At 42.2% G+C, this 26,697-nt stretch overlaps 1 protein-coding gene across 1 annotated transcript in view; it reads right to left on the bottom strand.

Annotated features, from left to right (window-relative positions):
• The window catches only part of EBF2 (EBF transcription factor 2), a 194,202-nt gene that overhangs the window by 48,603 nt on the left and 118,902 nt on the right, over window positions 1-26,697 (bottom strand). Inside the window, exon 7 of the mRNA XM_004270678.4 lies at window positions 10,358-10,439. Within this exon, the coding sequence (XP_004270726.1) occupies window positions 10,358-10,439 (82 nt within the window). The remainder of the gene's footprint in view (window positions 1-10,357; window positions 10,440-26,697) is intronic.

Below are 26,697 nucleotides of genomic sequence, written 5' to 3'. Positions count from 1 at the left end.
CAACTGTGTGAGCAGTCTGCTCAAGGTACTCAAGAAAACGGATTGGCTTCCTCAAATTATATTTTCCTTCTAATTACCCAAAAGCACTCCCATGTCCCCCACTCTAATAATTTATACAAAGCAGGAGCTGAGTTGTAAAGAGCTCTTTCCTGCCTATAAAAGGCCACAGTGGGAGTTACCCTTTCGGTGGACACATCCGTTAATCTGCCTGTACAACTAATTTTCCAATAGAGGAGCTGTTTCTTTGGCATCAGAATGACAGCCTGTGGCAGGAGGACTTCTACCACCCTGATTTATTCCCACCATTGGGTTATTTTTACGCCTGTCTCCAAAATGTCTATGGCTCTTTGCAACATCACACTTAAAAACAAAAAAAATCCATCCTTCTCAAAGCTCTAGCTGTATGACTTAGTTGAATCAGAGGAATGACCAGCTTGGATACTACTGCCAGCCAGGCTTTCTCAGCTCATACCCAGGTGTTCCTACAAAGACCCTAAGCCTCGTACAGGAGGGTGAAAGGAAAAGAGAAGTCAGAATGCAAAGGGTGTGGAATGACTAAATCATCTGCTCTTTGAAACAGGTGAGAATCCCAGTGTCTGTACTTGCTAGAGAATAATCACGTTGGTTGGAAACCTCCCTGTACGGATCAGCATTGTTGCTTTGAAAACACACCCAGTTCTACCATCAGTCAGACGCATTTCCCCTCCATTTCAATGAGGATCATGTACCTTCTAACCGAAGATGGGGCGTTTGGTAGTTTAATCTCACTAAATTTACAATAGGTAGCATTTACAGCCCGCTCGACGTGGAAGACTCCGATACCTGCTTACAAACGTGCGTACACCAAGCTAAATAAAATGGCCTCGAAAATCCCTGTTATTTTGCCAAGTATGGAAAACAATTCTTTATGACATTTTACATCTGGAAATGGAATTAAATTCATGATGTGCTTTTCCCTTATAACTGTTCAGTTGCTATATATGTTATTTCAGCTTTCCCAAAGCGTAACTATTATGTGGGATTTTATTTTCCACCTGTGGAAGGAGGAAAGAAACACAGAGACCACTAAAGGGACAGAGAAAATCAAGATAGACTTCTGGTTGTGGTGGGCAATCAGGTTTGGAGTCCATATCGTGAGAAGAAATACTCCATTGATGTTTTTCAACACTGGCGAGTTCTCACATTCGACAAGGGGAATCTGATGAAACAATTAGCCTAAGCCTCCGTAATTCAACCCAGGCAAAGAACAAGCAAATTGGCTACTGCAAATTGTTTCTCCCTACCTCTTCATTCTTGGCACACATTACATGTTCAAGCCAGATTGAAAGCCCGGATTTTTCTTTGTTACTAGACTTCAGAGTCTCCAAAATTACCTTTAAACACCTACCTACCCCGTAAGTATGGATTTTGTCATCCTTTTTTTTTTTTTTTTAAGGAATTCCCAGCATTCTTAGCAATCGCTGGTGTTTCATATTCCCCAAGGTTACATTTTCTGTTCACTTGAGTATCAAGTAGCAAACGAGAGAACGCAAAGTTGATTGCTGCTGAGACAGATGTGGGGCGTTCTGGAGTTGCTCACAGCAAGGGAGGGGGCTGTGGCATTAATGACATAAGTCCCGAGAAGATACATTCGTAAGTCACCAGACAGCGCTGTGTTTCAGTGAGTCAGAGTTATTTTGTGATCTTCCAGGCACCGTGCCACAGGCAATGGAAGCCTACAGAAAACACCGTCACTACCTCAAGGTGTTTACCATGCAACTGATAAAGCAGAACAAACACTACACATAATCAGGAGATATTACTATGTGGTAATACATGATTGAGGGCTGAATTATGTGGCCACTGTCTCCTCTAGGAGTCCAAAGGTAAGAAAATTAACCCGAACTGAAGGCAGTAACAAACAGTTTCATCAAGGAAATGAGATTTGAGATAGGGCCTTGAAGAGTTGAAAAACTTTTCTTATACAACTCAAGGGTACCAAAATAATTATTCTGGCAATAAAAAAAAAAATTCTAACTGGCGTAAGTGGAGCCGTATGCCAAAGGGCATGTCTGCTGGCATATTTTGGCAAGTTTGGCTTAGGCTGGACACCTTTTAGGGCTTGTTTTTCAAAAACTAGTTGACTATGTACAGAAATCAAGCGGCAATTTTTTTATCGTGCCTTTTAGGTCATCAGGAAGCCCAAAGGTCATTAACCTGCTTTACAAGGAAATTATTCTTCATCTCAAAGGCCAGTGATGCTTGCTACATCTACCCTACATCGTTTTATTCCACTGAGGGCAATGCTTGTCCCATCTGAAACGTATGCCAAGAGGGATGGTTATGGCCCAGGGCAGTATTTCACTAGCAAACATTTTGAGGCTCACAGTGGAGCCTTAACACATTCGATGCCATTCTTGATCTGGCTGGGCCATTCTCTTCCACCAAACTCTGTCCTAGGGACCTCGTGAATCCCCTGTCATGCATCAAAACCCAGGAGCACGTAGGCCCCGTAAGCAGCTTAAGAATCTATGCACTGTTATTGTGAAACTAAGAAAGCTTTGCCTTCCAGGAAGTTCTGCATCTGATGGTCCTGGAAAATGTTCAAGGGTAGGTTTTAGTGCCCAAATTGGAGTCTCTTAAAATGTTGGAGCATTTAGGGTTTGCTTCCACCTAACTGAAATCTGACATATCCTTTCCCAAGGGTTATATAGGCAACTACCTGCTTTTGTGTTTCTCCTTTTCTCCCAGAAATAATTCCAAACACAGTTCCTGTGTGAGTTGGTCAAAATTCTTAAACCCCGATTCTTGTCCCCATGTGAGATGCCAAAAGTAGGGGGTGATGGGGGTGGGCAGAAGGGTATACTGTCCAACAGGCAAGAGCTTGAAGTTACCCACAGAAAGCTTTTCCCAAGCTTAAAGCATTAGACTGGGCAAAAGATCCTCAGACCTTCAGAGGTTTTCTTCTGACTCCAAGTAGGTAATTACTGTTTCTTAACTTGGACTCGCTGGTTTGTGCTATCAGCAGATAATGGACCCACCTGTGGATCAGAGACGCCATGAGTCACGTGCTTTTCATTCTGTGCTTTAAAAGTGGGGCTCAGTAGCCCGGCAACCTTCACACGATGGGTGAGATCACAGAGCACCTGGGGTGGCTCTTGAACTGAGAGACTTGAACTGAAGAAACCTGCAGGCAGCTGGAACTGTATTAAATCTTTACCATTTGGAGTTAATTTAAACTCTCGTTTCCCTCTTCACGGGTGTGAGAGAAATAGTCACCATTTTTTTTTTTATTTAAGGAAAATAGATGGTGATGCCATTAAAACGTTTCATATAAGAGCTGGGGTTTAAGAAGTCATACGGGTTTGTTGGATGGAGCCTGGCCGTGTTCCAAGGCATGAGTAGCCCTGCCCTTTGCTCTCACATCATTTAGTCAAATAGACGAATGGCCGCCACCCAGCTGTGTGGACTAGGGGCCCTGCCGGCCACGTGAACTTCTCCGTTGTTTTTGTGCAGTGGTTGCATCCAGTACGTTGCAGTAACAGGCTGTAGGCCTCCCACATTATCCAACTACCCTGATGACGTCAGTCCGTCCTCACACGCCTCACTTTGTTTCTCCATTCTGATGGAGGAGATCTTGGTGTCTTCCCACCACCATGCATGTCTGCTTTCTTCCTCAGAGGTCTGCGAGACCTGCTAGGCGTGTCCTTGCAAAGCACCAACCCCTCCCTCACCTCCTCCGGGACCCCCTCAGAAAGCCCTTCTAGCAGGCCCCTCCTGGGGTTGTACACAGATCCCTATAATCAAACAGGAATCAATTCAGCACTGATGTCTCTCCCAACCTGACCCTGGAAATGACTTTTCTTTCACCTGAAAGAATTTATGCACCCCTCCACACCTCTTGAATTCTTATCTTTTGAAGCAAAGGATGGCAAGAACTGTTGCTGTATCTCTATTCTCTCCCTGACATAGCTATATAACAAAATGATGGCTTTGGTGGACCTCATCTAAAAAGGGAATCATTAGGGGTGAACTTGAGACACCCGAGAGTCACTCAGAAAAGTTCAGCAAACACTAGGAAGAATCTTTATCCCAATAACAAGAAAGCTACACGTTAGAATGAAGGAATTCATTTAAAATGATTCTAGGGTTGGAGATTCAAGGCACCTGCTACCAACTCCAGAAAGAGTAATGTAGCAGTCGGTGCCGCCCATGGGATGGGAAATACTGCAGTCTTCTACAGTGGTCAGGTCTGTTTAAAACAGAGTCCTTTTGAGGCAGGGCGGGGTGGGGGAATTGGCAAGGCCTCTAAGCTTCCCAGTCTCAAGTACGTGATCTGCTGACACGTGTCCTATTATAGCTGATGCTGTGGAAAACTCTGAAAGCTATTGGGAAGAGCATCCACACTTGCTATTATTACGATGGCAGGTAGCACTGGGCTCCCATACCATCTGGACTTGGCCACACCGCTGAGTCCCAGCAGGCAATACAAGGACAACTGGCACTAGGGCCCCTGTGCTTCCAGTCAGTTCACTTGAAGACCTCAGAGAAGCAGAGCTAAGCTACGTAAATCACTCATTTATCTCACTTTCCTTGTCTCCCCGCTAGGATGTAAGTCCCACAAGGGTGAGGAATGTTCTCTGTTTTGCTTGCTGATATATCTGCAGCACCTAGGATAGTGCTTGGCTCACAGAATTTCCTCGATAGTATTGGTGGGTGAATGAATCAATGAATGAGGGCATCTGTGTTTTCACTCTGACTTGGAGCAGACCCAGCCAGCCTGTCTATGAGAGTGAACTGGCAACAAAAGCCCTGATTGTTGTCAACTTCTGCTGTGTTTCAGGATTTGAATGTGGGTAATGACAACATGCCTGACTCTTCCAAGAAAGTGGCTTGATTTTCTCCTGGATTTTCCAACTGTCTGCTCTCCACCCACGATGCAGAGAAATGAAGAACGGGGTACGTTATGTCTTAACAGGCCTGTCAGCTTAAACTATACATAAATTTCTTTTCCTTGCCTTCACCGCGCTGTTAATCTGCGTGTTTCAACTAATTGTTCCATTTCAAGGAGGGCAGAAGTGATTTTCTTCCTTAATGGTCCATGGATTCAGATACTTTGGGGGCCCTTTTCTTATTTTCCTTCCTCCCTTTCTCCCTCCCTCCCTCCCTTTCTTCCTTCCTTCCTATCTTTTTCCTTTCTTTCTCTTAAAAATTCATTTAATAGGGCTTCCCTGGTGGCACAGTGGTTAAGAATCCACCTGCCAATGCAGGGGACACGGGTTGGAGCCCTGGTCTGGGAAGATCCCACATGCCGCGGAGCAACTAAGCCCGCGAGCCACAACTACTGAGCATGCGCTCTAGAGCCCGCGAGCCACAACTACTGAGCCCATGCGCCGCAACTACTGAAGCCCGCGCACCTAGAGCCCGTGCTCGGCAACAAGAGAAGCCACCGCAATGGGAAGCCCGCGCACCGCAACAAAGAGTAGCCCCTGCTCTCTGCAACTAGAGAAAGCCCGCATGCAGCAACGAAGACCCACGCAGCCATAAATAAATAAATAAATTCATTTAAAAACTTCATTTAATAATGAATTTTTTGAGCTCCACAGAGTGACTGGCATTGGGGAGAAATACAAAAATAAATAAAACATACAGATTATCCTCAAGTAGCACACAGGCTATTAGACAAATAATAATTGGAAGACAATGTGAGCAATGGCAGAGTAGAAGCCTGTAGAGAAGTATGTTGGCCAACAGGTCTGCCAGAAAATGCCTCACTAAAGAGGTGACACTCAGGTGTAGGCTTGAAGCATGAGCAGAAGTCACAGACTGGTGAGGAGTGAAGGGTTCCCAGGCAGAGGGGCGAACATGTGAGAAGGTTCCAGGCGATATTCTGTGGAATAGAAATCAGTGAGGTGTGCCTGGTGGGTGGGGGAATGTATGGAAGCGTCAGGAGGGGCGCATGGCAGAAGCCCTGCCTGGTACGAAGCTACTTCTCAGCCATGCCTTCTAAAATCTGAGCTTTTGTCCATGGACAGGAGATATTTATAACCTACTTGAAGCAGAGGAGGGACATGTTCTAAAAGATCACTTTGGCAGCCGTGCTGAGGATGCGTTAGACAAGGAAGGAGGAGAGGCAAGGGCCTATCGCAGTTTTTCAGGAGAGAGAGGTGGATTTTACAGATACTTAGCAGGAAGGTACAGATCAGGGAGGAAGCACTGAGTTCTGCTGTGAGCGTGTGCTCACTAGTCATCCAGGGGAAGATGCCCAGGAGGGAGGCAGAGCTGGGTGTCTGCAGCTCCAGAGAAGGGGGAGGTCTGAGGATGTGGATCCCGGAGCAGGTGGTCTTTACAGCCAAGAGAACGGGAAGACCACCAGGATGAGTCCTAAGTGGACAGGTCCCCATCGTAAGGGTTAAGTTACATGGAGGGAGCCCATTGGGTGTTAGATGAATTTCATCTCTTTAGATCAAGGGTCCGTGGAATTCTCAGAGACGTCTTAAGAGGTCTTGGAACCCCTGAAATTTTAAGCAAAACTTTGTTGAAATGTAGCCTTTTACTGGGACAAAACTACAGCTCATACCAAATTCTCAAAGGGGTCTGAGCCCCCTCGCAAAAAGGGTTAAAACCCTTGCATTTCGATAAATATTTTATATGCCCATGTTACTTAGGACTTGAACTGAATGAAAGAGAGGTTTGGTTCAGATTGGAAAATAAGTTTGATATAATGGTTTTATTCTCATTTGATCATTTCTGGAAAAAGAATTTAGGTTCCACCGATGTTTGGGGGATAGTGGAAAGAGAAGGGGTGAGAGAGGAGAGAGAGTTTGGCTGGATTCATGATTTGGTTAGAAATATTTTGTATTTTTATCCTGCTCAGATCAAATCTCCACACAAAAACAAAACAAAACAAATCAAAAAACTTCAGATTAAATCTACGTTTGATCATATAACAAAAGTAGAGAATCGAAGTTATTTGTCCATATGGTTTAAAATTATCTCATTTGTCATTCTGAATGATATATACGTATATTCTAGGAATTCCTAAGCTACCATTCCTTTATTTATTTTATTTTTTTTAACATCTTTATTGGGGTATAATTGCTTTACAATGGTGTGTTAGTTTCTGCTTTATAACAAAGTGAATCAGTTATACATATACATATGTTCCCATATCTCTTCCCTCTTGCGTCTCCCTCCCTCCCACCCTCCCTATACCATTCCTTTAGATCACTCTCATGATTATCTACCATCTCTGGTTTTGTTTCATACTTTGAACTTGATCCAAACTTTTCACTTGACCATTACAGCACATAGTCAAGCCTTTCTCCACGGAAAAGATCTTTCATGGAAGGCTATACTTGTCATAGAATCTGAGTACGGTATAAAAATTGTCAATTCTTTTGTGAATCAAAGGATACTGTGAAGAAAGTGAAAAGCCAGTGATAGAATGAGAAAAATATTTGCAAATCACTTATCTGATAAGAGCCTAGTATTCCGAATATATAAAGACCTCTTACAACTCAACAATAAAAAAGTAAACCAATTTGAGAATAGGCAAAAGATTTGAATAGAGATTTCTCCAGAGAAGATCCACAAATGGCCAAAAAGTACATGAAAAGATGCTCAAATCATTAGTCATTAGGGAAAGACAAATCAAAGCCATAATGAGATACCACTTCACACTTACGGGATGGCTAGGATTTTTTCTTTTTAAACAGGAAATAACAAGTAGTGGAAAAGATATGGAGAAATTGGGGCCCTCACACATTAGTGATGGGAATGTAAAATGGTGCAGCCACTGTGGAAAATAGCTTGGCAGTTCCTCAAAAAGTGAAATCTGGAGTTACCATACGACCCAGAAATTCTACTCTTAGGTATATACTCAAGATATCAAAAACATGTTCACAAAATAACTTGTACATAAATGTTCATAACAGCATGATTTATAAAAGCCAGAAAGTAGAAACAACCCAAATGTCCATCAACTGATGTACAGATAAACAAAATGTGGTATATTCTTACAATGGAATATTATTCAGCCATAAAAAAAAAGAAATACTGACACATGCTACAATATGGATGGACCTTGAAAACATTATGCTAAGTGAAAGAAACCAGACACAAAAGGCCACATGTTGTATCATTCCATTTACAGGAAATGTCCAGAATAGACATATCTGTAGAGACGGAAAGTAGATTAGTGGTTGTCAGTGGGTGGACAGAAAAGGGAATTGGGAAGTATGGGGTTTCTTTCTGGGATGACGGAAATGTTCTGGAATGATATGGTGGTAATTGTTGCACAACACTGTGAATATACTAAAAGTCACTGGATCACACACTTTAAAATGGTCTAAATGATGAATATATGAATTTTATCTCAATAAAAAAATGCAAAAAAATTTTTTCCAGTTGACTTTAGCCCTACCCCAGAAATAAGACAGTCCTAGAATCCACAAACTTAAAAAAAAAAATCTTTTCCCTCGTCTTTGCAAAAGTCAAGTACATTCACATAGGATGAGAATTCCTCGTATTTTGAAGTGAACAATATTTATTCTAACCCTGTTAAAAAATTCAGGCACATTAAAAATTTCACTTAGTAAATAACCGGAGAAGTAGAGGAAATATTACGTGCATCTGCTTAGTGAATACATTTCTAAAATTTGGGATAAATAAAATAAAATAAATAAAATGACAAGGCATTCTATTTAAAGCCTCCTAGAAGTGTCTTCTCAAATTTAGAACTCTTTGGAAGGGATGATAGAGAATAAGGGGGGATAGGAATCTGAGCTGCTAGCTTCTTTCCCTGCCTCTTGTTTCTTCCAGACGTGAAAGCTAAGCTTTGGTCATCTGGGCACTTTGGAATTCTTCTGAATTTCACTCTGTTTTTGGACTGAAATTATTTATGTTTCTGTTTGGAACACTGAGTACCATAAGCTTCCACTATGCACAATGTTCCTGCTTGACCCGCCCCCCCCCCAAGAAAATCATTTCATTTCTATTCGTCTTCTTATCATGCAGCAGGGGAAGAGTCTGCAGGATGGAGAGCTGTGGTTTAACTTGTTCAGGCGAGGCTCGTATTAGCGCTACACAGCGAACAAAAAAAAAATGTCCCGGTCACAGCAAGATAGTTTGATACCCATGATGCGGTGAAAAAACATGACAGGAATTTTTGTTTTTCAAGGTCGTGCTCACTGGCCTTGCATGTACCCATCTCTCCTATTAACTCTTTCATGACTCTGCTGCTAAACCACAGAAGCTCTTTGAGCAAAAGGCAGGAGCAGCTACGTCATTTGTGGGACCCAGTGTAAGGTGAATATGTGCGGCCCCTTGTTCAGAAATTATTCAGAATTTAGAAAAAGGCAACAGCAAGGCATAACCCTAGCAGCTGCACACGGTGCAAACCCAGGATCCGGTGGAAAGAGTTGGATCCGACACATCCTCCTGGCTCGGGGTTGCACCACCTCCTTCCCGTGATTAGAGGCGAGTTACTTCAACTCCCAGAGCCTCACTTTCCCCACCTGAAACGTGAGGCTAATAATCTCCATCTCTCATCTCTCACGTTGCTGCCAGGATTTTTTTTTTTTTAAGTCTCAAGCCTGAATAATATTGTTTAACATGTTTTCCATTTTTCTATGGGGAAAGGAGCGGGAGGTATTTCAATGGGGCGTGAGTGGCAGGAAAGCCATTTGGTGGATTAAATGTGGGTCCTTCAAAGATGAAGGAAGGGGGCCAAGAGGGGCTGCTTTCCTCGCATCTCCAACCTGACACACTTTGCCTCGCTCTGGGTTTTTATTAGCTTGTATCCCCAGTACATCAGTGGCAGGGGTGATGAAACCGGTGGCAGATTTAACCCAGGCAGCTGGGTTACTGTCCCGTGGGTCTTGTTGTCATGCTGAGATCTTAAAGTGACCACGGCTGCTTGGTCTGCTGCTCTCCCAGACACTCGGAGAGAGACCACTGAATAGTTAATCGGTGGCAAAGGAAAGGAAGAGGCTGTTGCTTGCAGAAAGCACAGAGAAGCTGCTTTGAAAAATCCCAAGGTGGCCGAGTATCAAGAACGCTGTTCCTGCTTGTGGGCAGCTGTGTGCGCGAAGGGCAGCCTGAGGGCTTAAAATCAAATCTCCAGCCTGGGTTGGTGCCCCTCCCCTGGGGCCCTGGCAATGCAGGCAGAAGGCCTTAAACACCACAAAATGAAGAAACCCTCAGTCCTATCTGAAGAGGGCGGCCATTTACAGTTATCTTTTTTGTTGTTAGCGGCATCCGTGAATAATGTTTTCTAAGGGGGAAAAAAAAAAAAGAAAGGAAAAGAAAAAAAGAGTGCTAAGGAGAAAGAAAACAGGATGACTTATTTACCAGGAAAGAACGGCAGGCCCCTTACCTGAAACCTTCTCATGTCCCTTGGGTTTCCTGCTGTTTTCAAACAATTCTGATTGCACTTGAGGAAAAATTTTAAAAAGAATCTGTGAAGAGAAAGCAAGGTGTTACCTTTTTAAGTAAACATGTTTTAGGAGAGACTATATATGCATTATATTAGATTGGATTGGAAAGTGATTGGATTTCAGGTCTGGGGAATTTCAGCCAGCCCTGCCTGTGAAGGAACGTAGCTGACCCGCTGCAGTTCGCAAATTTGGATGTTTTTGGTCCCAAGTTGGCTCCGTCACTGTTGAGGGCTGCGAAGTGGCTCACAAGCTGGGCTCTGGTTTGTACACCCGCCCCCGAGTGGCTAGGGCATGCTCTCTCCAAAAAAGAGAGACAGAGACAGAGAGAGAGAAAAGAAGAAAAAAAGGCTTCACAAGCAGCAGTGACTCCTGCTGTACAAAATTAGCTTGCTCCAGAGGGTTAAAAGTGGCATGACTGAGCCCAGAATCCCAGGGTTCGTCACGTATGTGGCTTTCCGCTGGCCACACACATCTTCACGCACACATGCCTCACACGTAAACCCTCACACACAAAGGGGGCCTGATATTTTCAACTGGTGGATATAAAATCAGAAAATAATGTTACTGTCCAAAGACAGTCAGTCTGTGCAGGTATATGCTGGGGGTTTTATGATTAATAACAAGTGTGAATGTCCTTTCAGACCCTCTATAGATTATCCAGAAATATACAAAGGCACAGAATAATGGTCTGAGGTTATCATTTGTAAGACATATTTTTAAGCCAATATTCTCCTAGATAACCTTTTCTGTGCACTTTTAAAATTGGGCTTCTTTGATCAGATGAGTACAGAAACCAAGAAAAATGGCAGAAGTGGTCTTTTCAGCCATTTACCTATTTAATGTTTGGAATGTTGTTTCGAAATACAATAAGTTTTTCATTTATTTCACTTGCAGAGTCCTTTTCCTTAAAAAAAAAAAAAAAAAACCAGCTTTTGCAGCGTTAAAGTCCCAGGTGAGCAAGGCCTATTTCCCTTTCTGTTACTATGACAACGAAATTTTACCGCAGTCCCAAAGTCCCTTCAGAACTCTACCATCCACGCCTTGAATTAGAACTTTAAAGGAAAAGATATACATTTTTTCCCCAGGATTTACCAACAAAAATAAGTAGAAATCAACAATGCTTCCAAAAATTCTATTTTAAAGCAACGGTTGGTGAGATGCCGTCGTGGTGGCCTTCTGTTTATTTTTATTTCTTTAACAATCACACGAAAGAATTAGAGAGCACACCAATTAATTGTATTTAGCACTTAAAAAAAGAAAACCTGATGGGGAGATAAACAGTAAATGATGAAAGAGGAGAGAAGAGGAATTGCCCTTTCAGAGCATTTTCTCTAGATTTGCTAAAAATATTTGGCCAAGTGTTCCTGACCCCTATCTATAAATAAGGTTGGGTGTGAATTTGGAAAGAATAGCTAAATGCTTCTTTTCATAATTTTATAGCATCTGCTTTTCACTTCTCTCTTTGCATCCTTACTGGGGGGTGGGGGTGGGGGCTAAGCATTACTTCCTGGGCCATGAAGGTGTCCAGGGCCTTTATCCGAGGTACCAGGCAGAGAATAACAAGGCAGAAGCGCTCCTTGCTGCTTTATGCGGTGTTCACATTCACAGCCTGCCCCTGCTTTCGAAAGTGCAGGGGGGCGTCTGTCCAGAGCAGCCGGAGCGCGTTAGAAAGGAGAGCTGCTCGTATTTAAGAACAGATTGGTCAAAATTCAAACATTTTCTTTCTTAAGGCAAAGCATTCTTTCACTTGTGCCTTCCTAAGCGGGGTCACCTACAGCAACTTAAAATGCCTGGAGATGCTCTCACAAAAGACTTAAAACGGGCCTTTTCCTCACTTGAGTCTCTTTCCAAACAATAACCCCTGCCCTCACACCACCTTTGCCCTCCAACACCCGCCCCTCCCCCATGAGTGATTTACATCTTTTCCCCTACTAAAACCAAATTTTCTTTTTCTCACAAATTCCTTGGTTTGGGGCAAGTTTTAGCACAACTGGACTCCTTAGAAAGCGTTCTGTGTGTTATACGTCCCCTCACCTACCCACCCCCCTCACCTTCTCGAAAATGTACCTGTTGAAAACATTAATGTTCATGAAGGCATTATTATATGAATGGTATGAAAGTGCAAAGGAGATAAATGTTTACATAAAATCAAATTGATTTAGGGGAAGAAGGGGCCCGCTGAAAGGCTTTATTCATTTTAAATTACGACCCTTAACAGTTCTTTGGCTAGAAAACACCCAGTGTTGACTCTTTTGCGGGCCTGGGGTCTGAGTTTGGAACCTACCCAGCCCCCTGCACACTAAGGATATAACATCCTGTTCACAAAGGGGAAGCGAGGGGTGGAGGAGGGAGGGAGGAGGGGGAGAGAGAAAGAAAATTCTCTTACATTGTATAGTACTTTCTAAAAGAAAGCGTAGCTACTTCTAAATGGCTAGCACCAGAAATTATGACCTGCGTATTTTAGATGTGGACCTAGAAATCAATTTAAAGGAATTCTGGGGCTTACTGACATCTCCATTTTTTTTCTCTTCCTTTTACTGATGTCTCCCACTTTCCTCCCCTTCAGCCCCTCCACCCTCTATGCTCAGGGGCTTGGTACAGAACCCTCTACTAACCATCCCATCCATTAGCCATAGGGTAACTTGCAGGGAATAAATCTCCTGGGTCTAGATCCCTCTGAAGCCTGGAAAATGTCAGCTCTCTCCACTCAGCAACGGGAAACCAAAATGAATTACAAGGTTCAGCCCAAATGTGCAGAGACTCATCAGGATGGAAGTTGTAATTTTCACTTTCTCCAAACAGTGTTGATTCCAGAAATATTCTAACCACTTAGCATGGTACACTCTACAAGGCTTCTGATCTCATTCCTTAAGAGTGAATGCTAACAGCGACAGGTATATCCTTGTTTTATTAGAGAAAGAGGAATAGAGAGTGGGGTCCAAATCTGAATTCAAGCCCTCAGCTTTCACTCTGGTTCCTGGGTCAAGTGAGGCAACAGAACAGACCCAAAGGCAGTCCTTCACTGCACTGATATCTATTAAATGCTGACAGTGTACTAGTCTTGACCTGCTGCCAACTAACTATGTAACCAAGTTACTTTGCTCCTCTAGGCCTCAGTTTCTTTGACTGTTAAAAGGAAGGCTTAACTGGATTATCTCTAGGGTTTCTTCCAACCTTATTATTCTATGATTGCAAAGAAAAATGTGTAGAGTTGACAACCCTCCAGAAATGGGGACATTGGAAGAAGAAACCACTGGAAACAAAAGTCTGTGACTTACTGAAGTCCAAGTGGGGGTGTGTGCGGGGGGGTTCTGAAAGAGAGAACAAACCCCCCGATCGAAGAATAAGCGAGGACAGCTGATGGGTGGAAAGTGGGGCATCTTGGCTGATGCCTTGGCCAGAGCTGGTGGGACCCAGAGGTTGATGGGCCGGTTGTTGAGCGAGAGGCACCACTCTCTTAGGATCCTTTCTCTGTGCTTCAGCAGCAGGAGAAGGTAGCTCAGGAATATCACAGCTCAGAGCCATCTCTGTCCCTGCTTCCCATCCTGTGTGGTCCAGAAGCTGAAGGGTACAGGGGTCACCGAGTGTGGGAAAGAAGGTTTGCCAAAGGTCAGCTCCATGCCACACTCTGAGCTATGTGCTTGATATCCAATGCCTCATTTATTTCTCACAACTGTACGAGTGACGAACCCTCTCACAGCTAGGAAAAACAAAGGCGCCAAGAATTTAAGAAATTTGGCCCAAGATCACACCACTTGTCAGCGGCAGAAACGAGGATTTGAACCTGGGTCTTTCTGGCAGCAAGTTCCACCGGGCGTTCTGTGTTTCCTGCACCAACTACACTGTCGTGATGGTTGCACAACTCTCTCGGTATAGTAAAAGCCATTGAATGATACGCTGTGAATGGGTGAACTTTATAGTATGTACACTATATCTCAATATAACTGTTTAAAAAGAAACTTCAGAAAACATAGTCTGAAAAAAATCAAAAACAACCCCCAAAAACCCATGAAGGATTTTGGTTTCTTGGCGAGGGAGAGAGAGGACTGTAGTATCCCAAAAGGAAAACATGAGGTCAAAGATAGTTGGCGTGGAAGTAAATCCTTACCACTGAAACCCCCTGATGAATTCATTCATGTGCTCATTTGGCCGATTATTAAGTGTGGAGTATGTGCAGTAAAGGATCAGCAGAATGACAAACAAGATGGACAAAATCTTGCCCTCATGGAGCACACAACCAAACTATTTGAAAAATGCTTCTTCAGTTTCTGAGATGAGCCTGGAGACCCCTGAATACGGGTCTGAATAAGATCCCAGAGGATTACCTAATACCCAAGAAATCTCTTCTCCTCCTAATCTCTGGAATATTAGAACACTCGGCATTGTTCAAGAACACAAAGCTCCTAGGTGGCTCTAGACATGTCCTGAGCCCACCCCAAATAAAAACTGAGACTCAAACTAGATGTACAAGTAGGGTGCAGAGTTCAGGTCCAGTGGTGGGGTCAGTGGGGAATCTCTAAATCACAGGAAGGGTAACTACTTTATATTCATGCCAGACTTCGAGATTATAGCCAATGATCTAGTACAAAACGCAGCATACTATTTCTCCAGAATTGTGGAAGAAGCCATTCAATTGACCTCCAATTAGAAGCCCAAGATCTAGCGCCTTCTAAAAAATTATAATACAAAAAATCTTTTGGAAAGCACTGTGGAAGGCACAAAGTCTTCTTTCAAGAAAAAAATTAGATAGGAGTATATATCAAAAGAATGTGAACTTGGCACTAGTAACAGCTACCATTATGCAGAGCCTTACTCTATGCAAAATAACATGTAAAGTACCTTTCACTTTGAAATTTCATTCCTTATTCCCTTAAAAAAAATTCTACTTCCATCTACCCTGGAAACAGCTTCTGTGATGACATGGCCACATCTTATACACCATGGAGATGGGAACATCCCCACACTCTCCAAGGGCCAAGAACGGGGATGCTGTATCTGGTTCTCTTTCTGCCACAACGGCCATATATGCAGGTTGGATCACTAAAGGCTGAGCCATATACAGAGTTGATAAACCATGTAGGTGCTTAAAGGTCTATGTCTATTGATTTTTGAGGAAGACACATTTCATCTGGATTAACTGCTAAACCTCCTTTTCCAGAGTCCAATAAATTAAAATCTAATTGCCTTCCACTGTTCGTGCATACTTCTGAAAAGAAAATAATCCTTTCTCTTAGAACACTCTCTCATATCATTTGTGAGAACTACCAAATGTTGGGATGGGCTGAATCATAAAATCATATTTGAAAGAAATGGGCAGTTACCTCTCTTCTCCCAGGATTCTTTCAAGCTTACAGTCTTTACGGGCAGAGGGAGAAGCCGTGTTGGATGGTCACATCCATGGGGCCATTTTCTTACTCTTAAGAATAGCCTTCATGACAGCTCACTCTGCTTGAGATGGTAGGAAAACCCCTAGGTGATCGGTTTCCACTTGAGACCAGTGTAAAACACAAAGATAATGTTCTAGCTTTAATCTAGGTCTTAATTGTAACATCCTCTTTGAACCTTCTGACAATAGAGGGAACACGTTTTCCTCCCCCCAAAGCCACCAACAGAATCCAAATTCAGACAGCCCAAATAAGAAGAAGGACAGCAGTGGGCCCCGGCCTTGGCCAGAAGATGACGTGCCCTTGATCAATCTGTGGATTGCTGAGATTAGAAAGGGCCCTGAAGCTCTTAAGGCCTTGTGAAGACTCTCACTCAAGTCCACAAAAAAGAAGAGACTGTGGGAGGTCAAACTTCGAGTTGGCTCTTGCTACACCCCCCCAAAAAAAAACGTGACAATGGGACATCTGAGAATGCTTGCTACCTGCAATCTGCTTGGTACGATGGCAGTTGGTACAAAGACCCAAGAAGATCCATGGAAAGAGGAGATAATTTAAACGTTTTGACTGACTGGTTTATTTAAGCTTAAATCAAATACTCATTTTTATAAGCTGATTTTCCATGCAATCCACTTATTTAAATGACTCCTTCAAATGTAAATATAAGTACACAAACAGAGTAAGTACAGCATCTTTCCTCTCTACAGACATTCCTAAAGGGTTGTATTACCACAGAAGCTTATTCACCTGCATGATTCCAATGAAAGCCCATTTCAGATCTGAAAGATTTAAGTTTACAGAAAATTTTTAAGGAATATATTTTCTTACTTCTGATTACATTCAATCGCTCTAACTCCCCTTGGCTCAAAGTCTAATTATGATAATGATTATAATAAATAAATAGCCCCTATTCATTGACTTCATATTATTAGCCATGTATGGTTTCATTTAATCACCCCAACTCTGAGAGTAGGAGAAATAACATCTCCATTTTACAGAGGAGATAATCAAGACTCATAAAGGTTAGATTACTTGCCCAAAGTCAAACAGCTAGTAAGTGGAAGAGCCCAGAGTGGACCTCAGGTTTGTCTGACTCAGGAAAACATGGTTAAGGTGGGAGCTTGGCCAAGTTTCTTCTGAAGGAAAAGATGGAACATGTTGCCAAGCAGCTCTTTTTTTCAGGAGACCAGTGAGTGCCTCATGGATGTACACAGGGGATCATGTCGCTGTCTACATCTTACTCTCTGTAAATAAAAATGGGGTCACTCCTCACGTTACAAGACAAAACAAGCAAACCAACAACAATGTCTATCATTCCTATCAGGGACTAGAAGTTCTCTAGAAGTTCTGTGGCTGTATTGGATTCTGCAGAGGAAGATAAGCAAGTCTATCAGATACTTGGAAAACAAGACACCTCAAGAACCCACATGGTCTCAAGAGGGCATGGCCCACATGGCTGTAGTCTCTACAAGAAGAGTGTAAGACGTTGCTTGAGTGGATGAGGAAGATGCAAGGTCATTCGTCCATCAAGACTATGGAGGGAAAAAAAGCTGGAAGTCAAAAGTGTAACAATAAGAAGTTGAATTAAGTCTTGGAAAATTTTTTTGAGAATAAGTCACCAAAGCTAAAATTTGAAAGCATTACCCAGGGGACGGAGGGGAGTCTGCTACACTGGAGATTTTTAAATAGACCAGCAAGAGAATTCCTTTGAAGGCAGATAATTTCAGTCCATGTGACACCTCACTGGGTGGTGTCCCTATCAAGCCATTTCCAGATGATGTCAAGGCTTTTGTAGTTATTATTATTGTTGTTGTTGTTGCTTAATATTTCAACAGGGACCTTCAGTGTCATCCTCTGTAACATGACCTCGTAGGCCCGTAGTGAGGATTAGTTATCCATGCAAAGTCTTTGGGTAAATGCCTGGTAATGTCACCACTCGCTATGCCCCCCTCCCCCGAATTGACCCTTCTCCCCCCACCACACTTTAAAATGGCCCATTTTCCAAAGAAAACTATACCAGAGGGGACTTGCCACAAATTCAAACCTGGTTCTCTCTGCACTGTTTATCTCTCCAGTACTGGTATATACTCCACTTGAAGGACTTCTCTTAATTTTTAGGGAGAGGTACTTAAAAAAAAAAAAAAAAGGAAAGAAAAAACCCATGTAATTAATCCATTACAACAGATTGTAGGAGAAGCACAACAACAACAAAAAGATGGTAGGTCAAAACTCCTCATCACGGTTGCCAGTAAACTATGGTCAGGCAAAAGAATTCAGAGCCTCGTACACCCGCTAACTGGCAGTGGGCCCCACCGAATCATTTTCTGTTCAGCATTCACTCCAATTACAAGCTCCTGGAAGTGGCATTTCAGTTTGGCAATAGACCCTTCGTTACCAAACACCAACTCCTGAGTGGGATCTGCTGTGCTCATTTAGGTACCAGAAGGGAGCGACTTCCCCCGCTGTGTAATTCTGATTCCATAGCCCCAGATTTCACTTCCAAGCCATTTCATGATTTCTTCCGAAGTGAGGGTCTCCCAAGCTCAAGTGGCAAGGCATTGACTGTAAACAGCCACCGAGGTGCAAAAACAGGGGCTACTTTGATTCTCCACTTATTTCTGACTAGCGCCACACTACAGTTTCTGAGGACCTGGTGTTATATGTTGGGATTTTTTTTTTTCTTCTGTATTCAGACATGTCTTCACTCTCCTGAATTCCATCACTTGGCACCAGGAAGCTTGTAGGGAAAAAATTCTCTAAGGAAAAGTCCTTGTTTTTGCACTCAGATGAAAATCTGACACCACTAAGGAAAATAATAATTGAACTCTTTGGGCTTGAATTGGAATGAAACACAACACTAAGAGCATGTTTGTAATTCCAACTGTTCTCATAAAATGTCTTTGGAGGGCTCTTTGCAACGTGCACGGTTCCATCTTTTCCTCTTTTTGTTGTTGTTTTTAACACGAATCCTCTTCTTTGCCCAATCCTTTCCTCTCCCTTCTCACCAAGAAAGAAAAAAGACTGAGCAAAACTGAACATGCTACAGACTGACTTCAGAAAACATCTTGCAGTTAGACTTCAGAATTAGTTTACGAATCTATTTCCCTTTCTGATTCCATGACTACTCGGGTGAAGGAGAGAAATGAAGTTATTAGCCAGCCATCAGCTTAATGGGTCCTTACTATCCTATTTCCTTAGTGCCCCTTCTCCCCTTCTGCAGCCTTCCCCTCCCCCTCCCGCCTTTCTGCCCTCCCCGTGAAGCTCATCTATGCTAGGCTGAGCAGTGAACACCAATTACACCAAGAGCCCTTTGCTGCTGCCTGGTCTGCTGGTTTTACTGTTTTGCCAGATGGTTGAGGCCAATGTGTAAAACTCTCTACCCTACCATTAATTCATAACTCGGTAATAACTTTCCCACGGCTCTAGGAAATTGAAATGAAGTGCAAATGTGAATATTTGGAAAGGGAATCAGGGTTGGACAACTATTTTACACCTGACAGAATAGATACCAGTCAGACAAAAAGATGCCCCTCTTTACACAGGCTGGAGCGTTACTTTCCCGAAACCAAGGCCAACTGACTCCATATGCGATATTGGATAATGTAGCAGACCAAGCTCAGAGTTGGGGTTCCTCCTATTCTCGCCTTCGCTCTGCAGTTTCCAGCTTTATACCTATTGCACCTATGGGTCCATTCACTAATGACCTTGAGTGTGAGCATCTATGTAATATTATATTCTGATGACAGAATTATAGATTAGCAGATATGAGTGCATTCTCTTGCTAAGACAGGACACCATCTAATGTTTGTTAGCATCATTAAACTAAAACTGACTTTTCACCTGCTCCCATACCATATGCAGCTGCAAATTTTTAAATTAAACTATGAAGCCATGCATACATTTACATATATTACAGACTAGCCTCTCCATTTAACATGCAAATGTACTCCAATGTTTCAGAACACCTTCTGTCGCTAATTAATTTGCTGAATTATAATTAGACTAATCCTGCATAATTAATAAGCACAGATTTTTTTTTAATTTGTAAGCAGCTTGAGGAGATCATTCACTTCCTTCTATAAACTGCTAAGTAAGTGTTAAAAAAAATCTGGAAAGAACATGTGTGAAAAGGTATGTTTGATGTCGCATACAAACTCAAACTAGCGTGGAAGATTCAGAAGTCAGTACTGATAAAGGTACATATTTGAAGCCAACATTCAAACAATCAAAAAAAATCACATTCAGAGGATGGGGACTAATTGTCCCTTTGTCTCCTTGTATATAGTGTTTTATTCTTTGCCTTCTATCCATCGGCTCTTCCAAGATCACAGAGGCGGGAGAGGATTAAAGTAACCGTATGTTGTATTAGGAGAGATAATGATATTAACACTCCACTGTATATCAAAACACTCTGTGCATGCTGGGTGCTTATAAGCCCCTTTGATGGTATTTGGAATCATTTTCATTTTGGCTGCCAAACACACCCGAGATCCATCTAGTGGAAACAATTAAGTTCCATTAGTACTGTATCCATTTGGTAATGATTACAATGAAGGGTCCCTCTTTAATGCTGAAGAGTAGAGTCTCAAAGAAATGTAGGCATCTGTGCACTTGAAAACGTGAGACCATACAGTTTTACAACCAAGCATGAAGCTTAATTTTGACCCCTAAAATAAACCAGGATCAGGAGAGCTCAAGGTATGGGTAGATGACCAGTTAGAAAATTCGAAGCAAGGTGGGAATCTAGAAGGCCAAGGTATGCTTAATAGATAGCCACATAAATTGAGATTCTAGAAAGACAAAGTAGGAAATGTGTGTTCTGGCAGGGAAGTTATTAAACCTTCAAAGAGAAATCGAATTTTAGAGAAAACAGAGAGGTCCTCGGCCCTTCCACTCAGCGAAATCACTAATATCAGCGGCCAAAAGATTGTTAGGCCAAAAGGATGGAGCCACCTGAAATGAGCTTGGCTTTCTATCATTGCAATTTCATTTTTTATAGTGACTCTATACACAATAGAAACGTCTTCTGAAGAATGGGAAACAATATACACTAATGATGAAAAATGTGAAAGAGAAGTTAAGGAAACACTCCCATTTACCACTGCAACAAAAAGAATAAAATATCTAGGAATAAACCAACCTACGGAGACAAAAGACCTGTATGCAGAAAACTATAAGACACTGATGACAGAAATTAAAGATGATACAAACAGATGGAGAGATATACCATGTTCTTGGATTGGAAGAATCAATATTGTGAAAGTGACTTTACTACCCAAAGCAATCTACAGAATCAATGCAATCCCTATCAAACTACCAAGGGCATTTTTCACAGAACTAGAACAAAAAATTTCACAATTTGTATGGAAACACAAAAGACCCCGAATAGCCAAAGCAATCTTGAGAAAGAAAAATGGAGCCGGAGGAATCAGGCTCCCGGACTTCAGACTATACAACAAAGCTACAGTAATCAAGACAGTATGGTACTGGCACAAAAAACAGAAATATAGATCAATGAAACAGGATGGAAAGCCCAGAGATAAACCCACGCACATATGGTCACCTTATTTTTGATAAAGGAGGCAAGAATATACTATGGAGAAAAGACAGCCTCTTCAGTAAGTGGTGCTGGGAAAACTGGACAGCTACATGTAAAAGAATGAAATTAGAACACTGCCTAACAGCATACACAAAAATAAACTCAAAATGGATTAAAGACCTAAATATAAGGCCAGACACTATAAAACTCTTCGAGGAAAACATAGACAGAATACTCTATGACATAAATCACAGCAAGATCCTTTTTGACCCACCTCCTAGGGAAATGGAAATAAAAACAAAAAGAAACAAATGGGACCTAATGAAACTTAAAAGCTTTTGCACAGCAAAGGAAACCATAAACAAGATGAAAAGACAACCCTTAGAATGGGAGAAAATATTTGCAAATGAAGCAACTGACAAAGGATTAATCTCCAAAATTTATAAGCAGCTCATGCAGCTCAATATCAAAAAAACAAACAACCCAATCCAAAAATGGTCAGAAGATCTAAATACACATTTCTCCAAAGAAGATATACAGATTGCCAACAAACACATGAAAGGATGCTCAACATCACTAATCATTAGAGAAATGCAAATCAAAACTACAATGAGGTATCACCTCACACCAGTCAGAATGGCCATCATCAAAAAATCTACAAACAATAAGTTCTGGAGAGGGTGTGGAGAAAAGGGAACACTCTTCCACTGTTGGTGGGAATGTAAATTGATACAGCCACTATGGAGAACAGTACAGAGGTTCCTTAAAAAACTAAAAACAGAACTACCATATGACCCAGCAATCCCACTGCTGGGCATGTACCCTGAGAAAAACATAATTCAAAAAGAGTCATGTACCACAATGTTCATTGCAGCTCTGTTTACAATAGCCAGGACACAGAAGCAACGTAAGTGTCCATCAACAGATGAATGGATAAAGAAGATGTGGCACATATATACAATGGAATATTACTCAGCCATAAAAAGAAATGAAATTGAGTTATTTGTAGTGAGGTGGACGGACCTAGAGTCTGTCATACAGAGTGAAGTAAGTCAGAAAGAGAAAAACAAATACCATATGCTAACACATATATATGGAATCTAAAAAAAAAAAAAGGTTCTGAAGAACCTAGGGGCAGGACAGGAATAAAGACGCAGACATAGAGAATGGACTTGAGGACATGGGGAGGGGGAAGGGTAAGCTGGGATGAAGTGAGAGAGTGGCATGGACATATATACATTACCAAATGTAAAATAGATATCTAGTGGGAAGCAGCTCATGGCACAGAGAGATCGGCTCAGTGCTTTGTGACCACCTAGAGGGGTGGGATATAGAGGGTGGGAGGGAGATGCAAGAGGGAGGAGATATGGGGATACATGTATATGTATAGCTGATTCACTTTGTTATAAATCCAAAACTAACACACCAGTGTAAAGCAATTATACTCCGATAAAGATGTTTAAAAAAAAAGAATGGGAAACAATTTTCCCAGGTTCATTACCAAACCAAGTGTATCTTCTTCTTCCTTACTAGCCAGCCACAATTCTTTGCTTTTTTTTTTTTTTTTTTTGACAAAGCTAAGACATAAGCTAGCTTGAGACTTGAGAAGAAAGTTTAAAAGTGCACTGATCCCTCAGAGGCCCGTGGCCACATCCAGGAGCAGATGCCGGGGGCTAAATGGAGGGGCTGCTTCTGCTTCTGCCCTGAGATGCATTTATTAGACTCCTTTCCTCCTTATCCGGAAGGAGGACCCAGAACAGCTACCTCCTGGGGCTAGTGCAATGCCTAACCAGAGTGAGAAGAATATTTTGAAAGCACCTGGAAAAAGCTGCTGCAATTTTTCTGAGCGAAGCAATGTTATTGCTTGGATAGTTTGGACACATAAGACATTTGGACCGTTCTTCTGATCCAAACCATAGCCTTTGCCGTTGATCCTCATCTGAAGAGATTAAATGGTTCAGGAAGATTTTTAAAGGCCTAAAAGAAAGGGAGCTTTCTGTGCCTTTCTGAGTTACTCAGAAGGAACATAACAACAGCTGGAATAATAATATTAATAAGAGGCTAAAATTATTTCCTTTCCAAAAAATACGAATGGCAGTGGAAATCTTTAATAATCTCTTCACCTTTCAAGAAAAATCATTTTAATGTATTGTGCTTGTCTTTCAGACTCCCCATACCCCATTGTGAGGGGTTATAAGAGGAAATCTGGTTGCTCGGTAGTTGGGAATGTGTGCGGGTCTATTTTTCTAAAGCCAAAAAGTGTTTAATGGTTAAACTCAGAGTGAAAGGAAGGGTCTCCCCACTTCCTACCGTCATGTGTTGGACCGAGCCTCCTACCGACTCTCTGGGGAGCATCTTAGAGGTAGAAAGAGGCAGACAGGTCCCCCAGTCAAAATCCCTGTATTGACAGGCAGGTGGTTTGGTTTTGGCGTTTGGGGGGTATTTTCTTCAGCTTTGCCCAGTCAATTTATAACTATGTACCAGTGGGAGAGAGCAAAGGGGAAACAATTGTGATCCACGTATAGTTAGCTTTTGAGAAATTCCTGACAAGTTCTTAGGGGGAAAGAGAAATTACTTAGGGGCATTTAAACACAAAGGTGTAAAACAATTAGCTCACAGACCCACATCTCCAGCTGGTGGGTTTTTCCCCTCACAGATATATTCCAGGAAATTTCTCTAAATTAATTTTTTTGGCAGGAGGATTTTCCTCCACGAACATGATTCTAGTTTGTGCTTGTGATTCATTCTCTCTCTTTCCCTTTCTCTTCTCTCTCTTCCCAGTTTCCAAATTCACGATGGTGTGTTATGGTTTTTAAGGGCTTCATCAAAGTTTACAGCAGGGTCAGGGGAGAGCTGAGTTGGGAAGAAAGGGTGACTGCAGAAAAGAAACCAAGATGAGAATTACATCAAAGCTCCATTTCATCTGAAGAGTATGACGGCTCGCCTCCACTCCAGCCATGAAGACCCACATTCACAGCTAATGTAACCTTCATGCCAAAAAAAGGGAAAAAGAAAGAACGTGTAACCTGACAGGTAGCAGGTGGTACATATGGAATTATCATTGGCTATTAACACCAGGTTGGATATCATATTAGCCACTTTCAGACTGCATTTGCCAAACCCACATAAAAATATAAAACCAGGTATTTCAATATTCTGTCGCTCCCTTACCAAAACAGATTTCCTTATATTACTCATAGTGGAGTCAGCCGGCTTTCATTAGAATTTTTTTAACTTTTTTTTCCTTAAAGGAAGAACTAAACCTAGTTGACAGAAAAGAGAAACTGGGACAAAAATCAGGTCAAGAATTTGATACAAAAGACATTCAGATAAAGCTAATAATATTCCAGAGTGTTGTTAGTTGAGCAGACTATGATTACATTCGTCTAATCTCAACCCAAGCCCTATATAATCTACGTGAGGTTCCAGGAATCAGACAATATTTCCATTTTTTTTTCATTCAAACTTTGTTGATTCTAAGTCCTCTATTCACTCTGTGGGATGTGACTAACTTTTTGGAGGTTTCCAAATCTTAGTACCAAAAAATGAAACCTTTCTTTTAGCTGCCTTTAAGAGATTTTTACTTGTTCCCCTTTTCTTCATTGTCTGGAATACAATTGCATTTTGTATTAACTCTGGTCATCTCAGAAAGACCACTAACTAGTCAGTTTTCATTCTGCCCATGAGTAGAGAACCAGAATCTCTCCTTTCATTTTCTCTTTTAAAAAACTAAGGCTCTGGCGAAAAGTCTCATGATGGAGCCAGAAACCATCTAGACCCCAGCCTCTCCACGGGGAACAGAAGCGGTCCCTGGGCACTTTTCCTGGGCCATCCCACATTTCTAACCTTTCTCTTCCATACCATAGGATCAGTACGCTGGATTACCAAAACAGGACATGAAACTGAACCACTTTATTTCAAAAATGGAGGCTAGGCATAAAGCCCCATTTGAGCTATTGGGATTTCTCACCCCAGGTTCAAAAGGAGGCTAGATGTGAATGGGGCAGATTCATGTGACGCCCCTAAGTCAGCCCCAGTTTGCTTAAAACAAGACCCTGAGTTCATTTTCAGGGTTCAAAAGTCCTTGACTGAGCCTCGCCAAACTCCAGCTGTCCAAAGAAGTCACAACTGATGAGACTTTATCTTTTTTTTAAACCTGGTTTTATGTTACTTGGTGTTGTACAAGTCCAGACCATTTCTAAAGACTGAAGTTGATTTTTGATACTTATTCCTACCCTTCATTAAATGAGATCTGTTCTTAAAGCCTGCTGCAGTATATCGTGTATTCACTTGAGACCATATAATCAGGATGACTCTAATAAAGAAAACTGTTCTTGAGAAACCGACTGTGAGGGTATTTGATATCTACAAAGATCCTAAACTTTAAAATAGTTCAACCGCTCATTTCCTCTGCCAGAACAGATAGCGTTATTGCGTCAACACGCACATGCGCACACGAGACAGGGTAGCACAGAAAAATATAAACGTTGCGTCTAGTCCCTAAAACTCAGTTGCAACTCTCAGTGCTATTGGCTTTCTCTCCCTCCAAAATGCCTTTGAAAGAAGTTCTCATAAGCCAAAAGAACCACCGCAAGTTCTTTTCAGGATGAGGCAGAGAATTAAATAAATGACTAAAATTTTAAGATCGTGAGGGGAAAGGAAGACCTGGAAAAACAACATGCTCAATATCAGATAATCTGCAAAAAACCTGAGACTGGGTTTTACCCAAATGAGCCTTCCCTGCCCTAGACTTTGGAGTTGGGTTCATGGTCTCTCCCCACTCAGTGGACAACGGAACACAGCCATTAACGAAAAAAAAAAACAAAATGACTTCCTCTGGGGAGTCAAACAGCTGACCTGGAAGTAAAACATCTCAGACCTTCACTCAGAGGCCACAGAGCCTGTTCAGCTTTCTCAGCGAGCACAGGACTGGGTCCAGGAGCATGGGAAAGCGATGGCCACAGCTCCCTGGGGAAGACGCACAGAAGGTCGCGCGGCCAGGCTGGGAGAAAGGCAGCTCCTGCAGCCCAGTAGTGGCTGACTCGGACACCAGCAACCCAATGCCAGCTTCTGCCTGTCGAACCCATGGTCAGGACGGCCACCCCCCAGAAACGGCCCAGAAAAGCCTCTGGCCCAGCACAATCCCAGGGAAGTCATCTTGTCCCATGCATGAGTCGGAATGTATTGGCTGTTCATTTGACCTGAATTGAAGTTAAAAGTCCTCCACCCCTCCCGTTAGAATCCTGCCTTGAAATACAGCAGAACCAGAGAAATCAGGCCCATTTCTTTCACCAGCCCTCAGCTTGCCAAGGTGATTACAGCAAAGCCACACTGAACAAACAGCTAGGCATCTAGTCCG

This window comes from Orcinus orca, chromosome 6, assembly GCF_937001465.1.
Source record: "Orcinus orca chromosome 6, mOrcOrc1.1, whole genome shotgun sequence".
Classification (NCBI taxonomy): Eukaryota; Metazoa; Chordata; class Mammalia; order Artiodactyla; family Delphinidae; genus Orcinus; species Orcinus orca.
The sequence above is the reverse complement of the archived record's forward strand: the minus strand, read 5'-3'. Positions and strand labels throughout refer to the sequence as shown.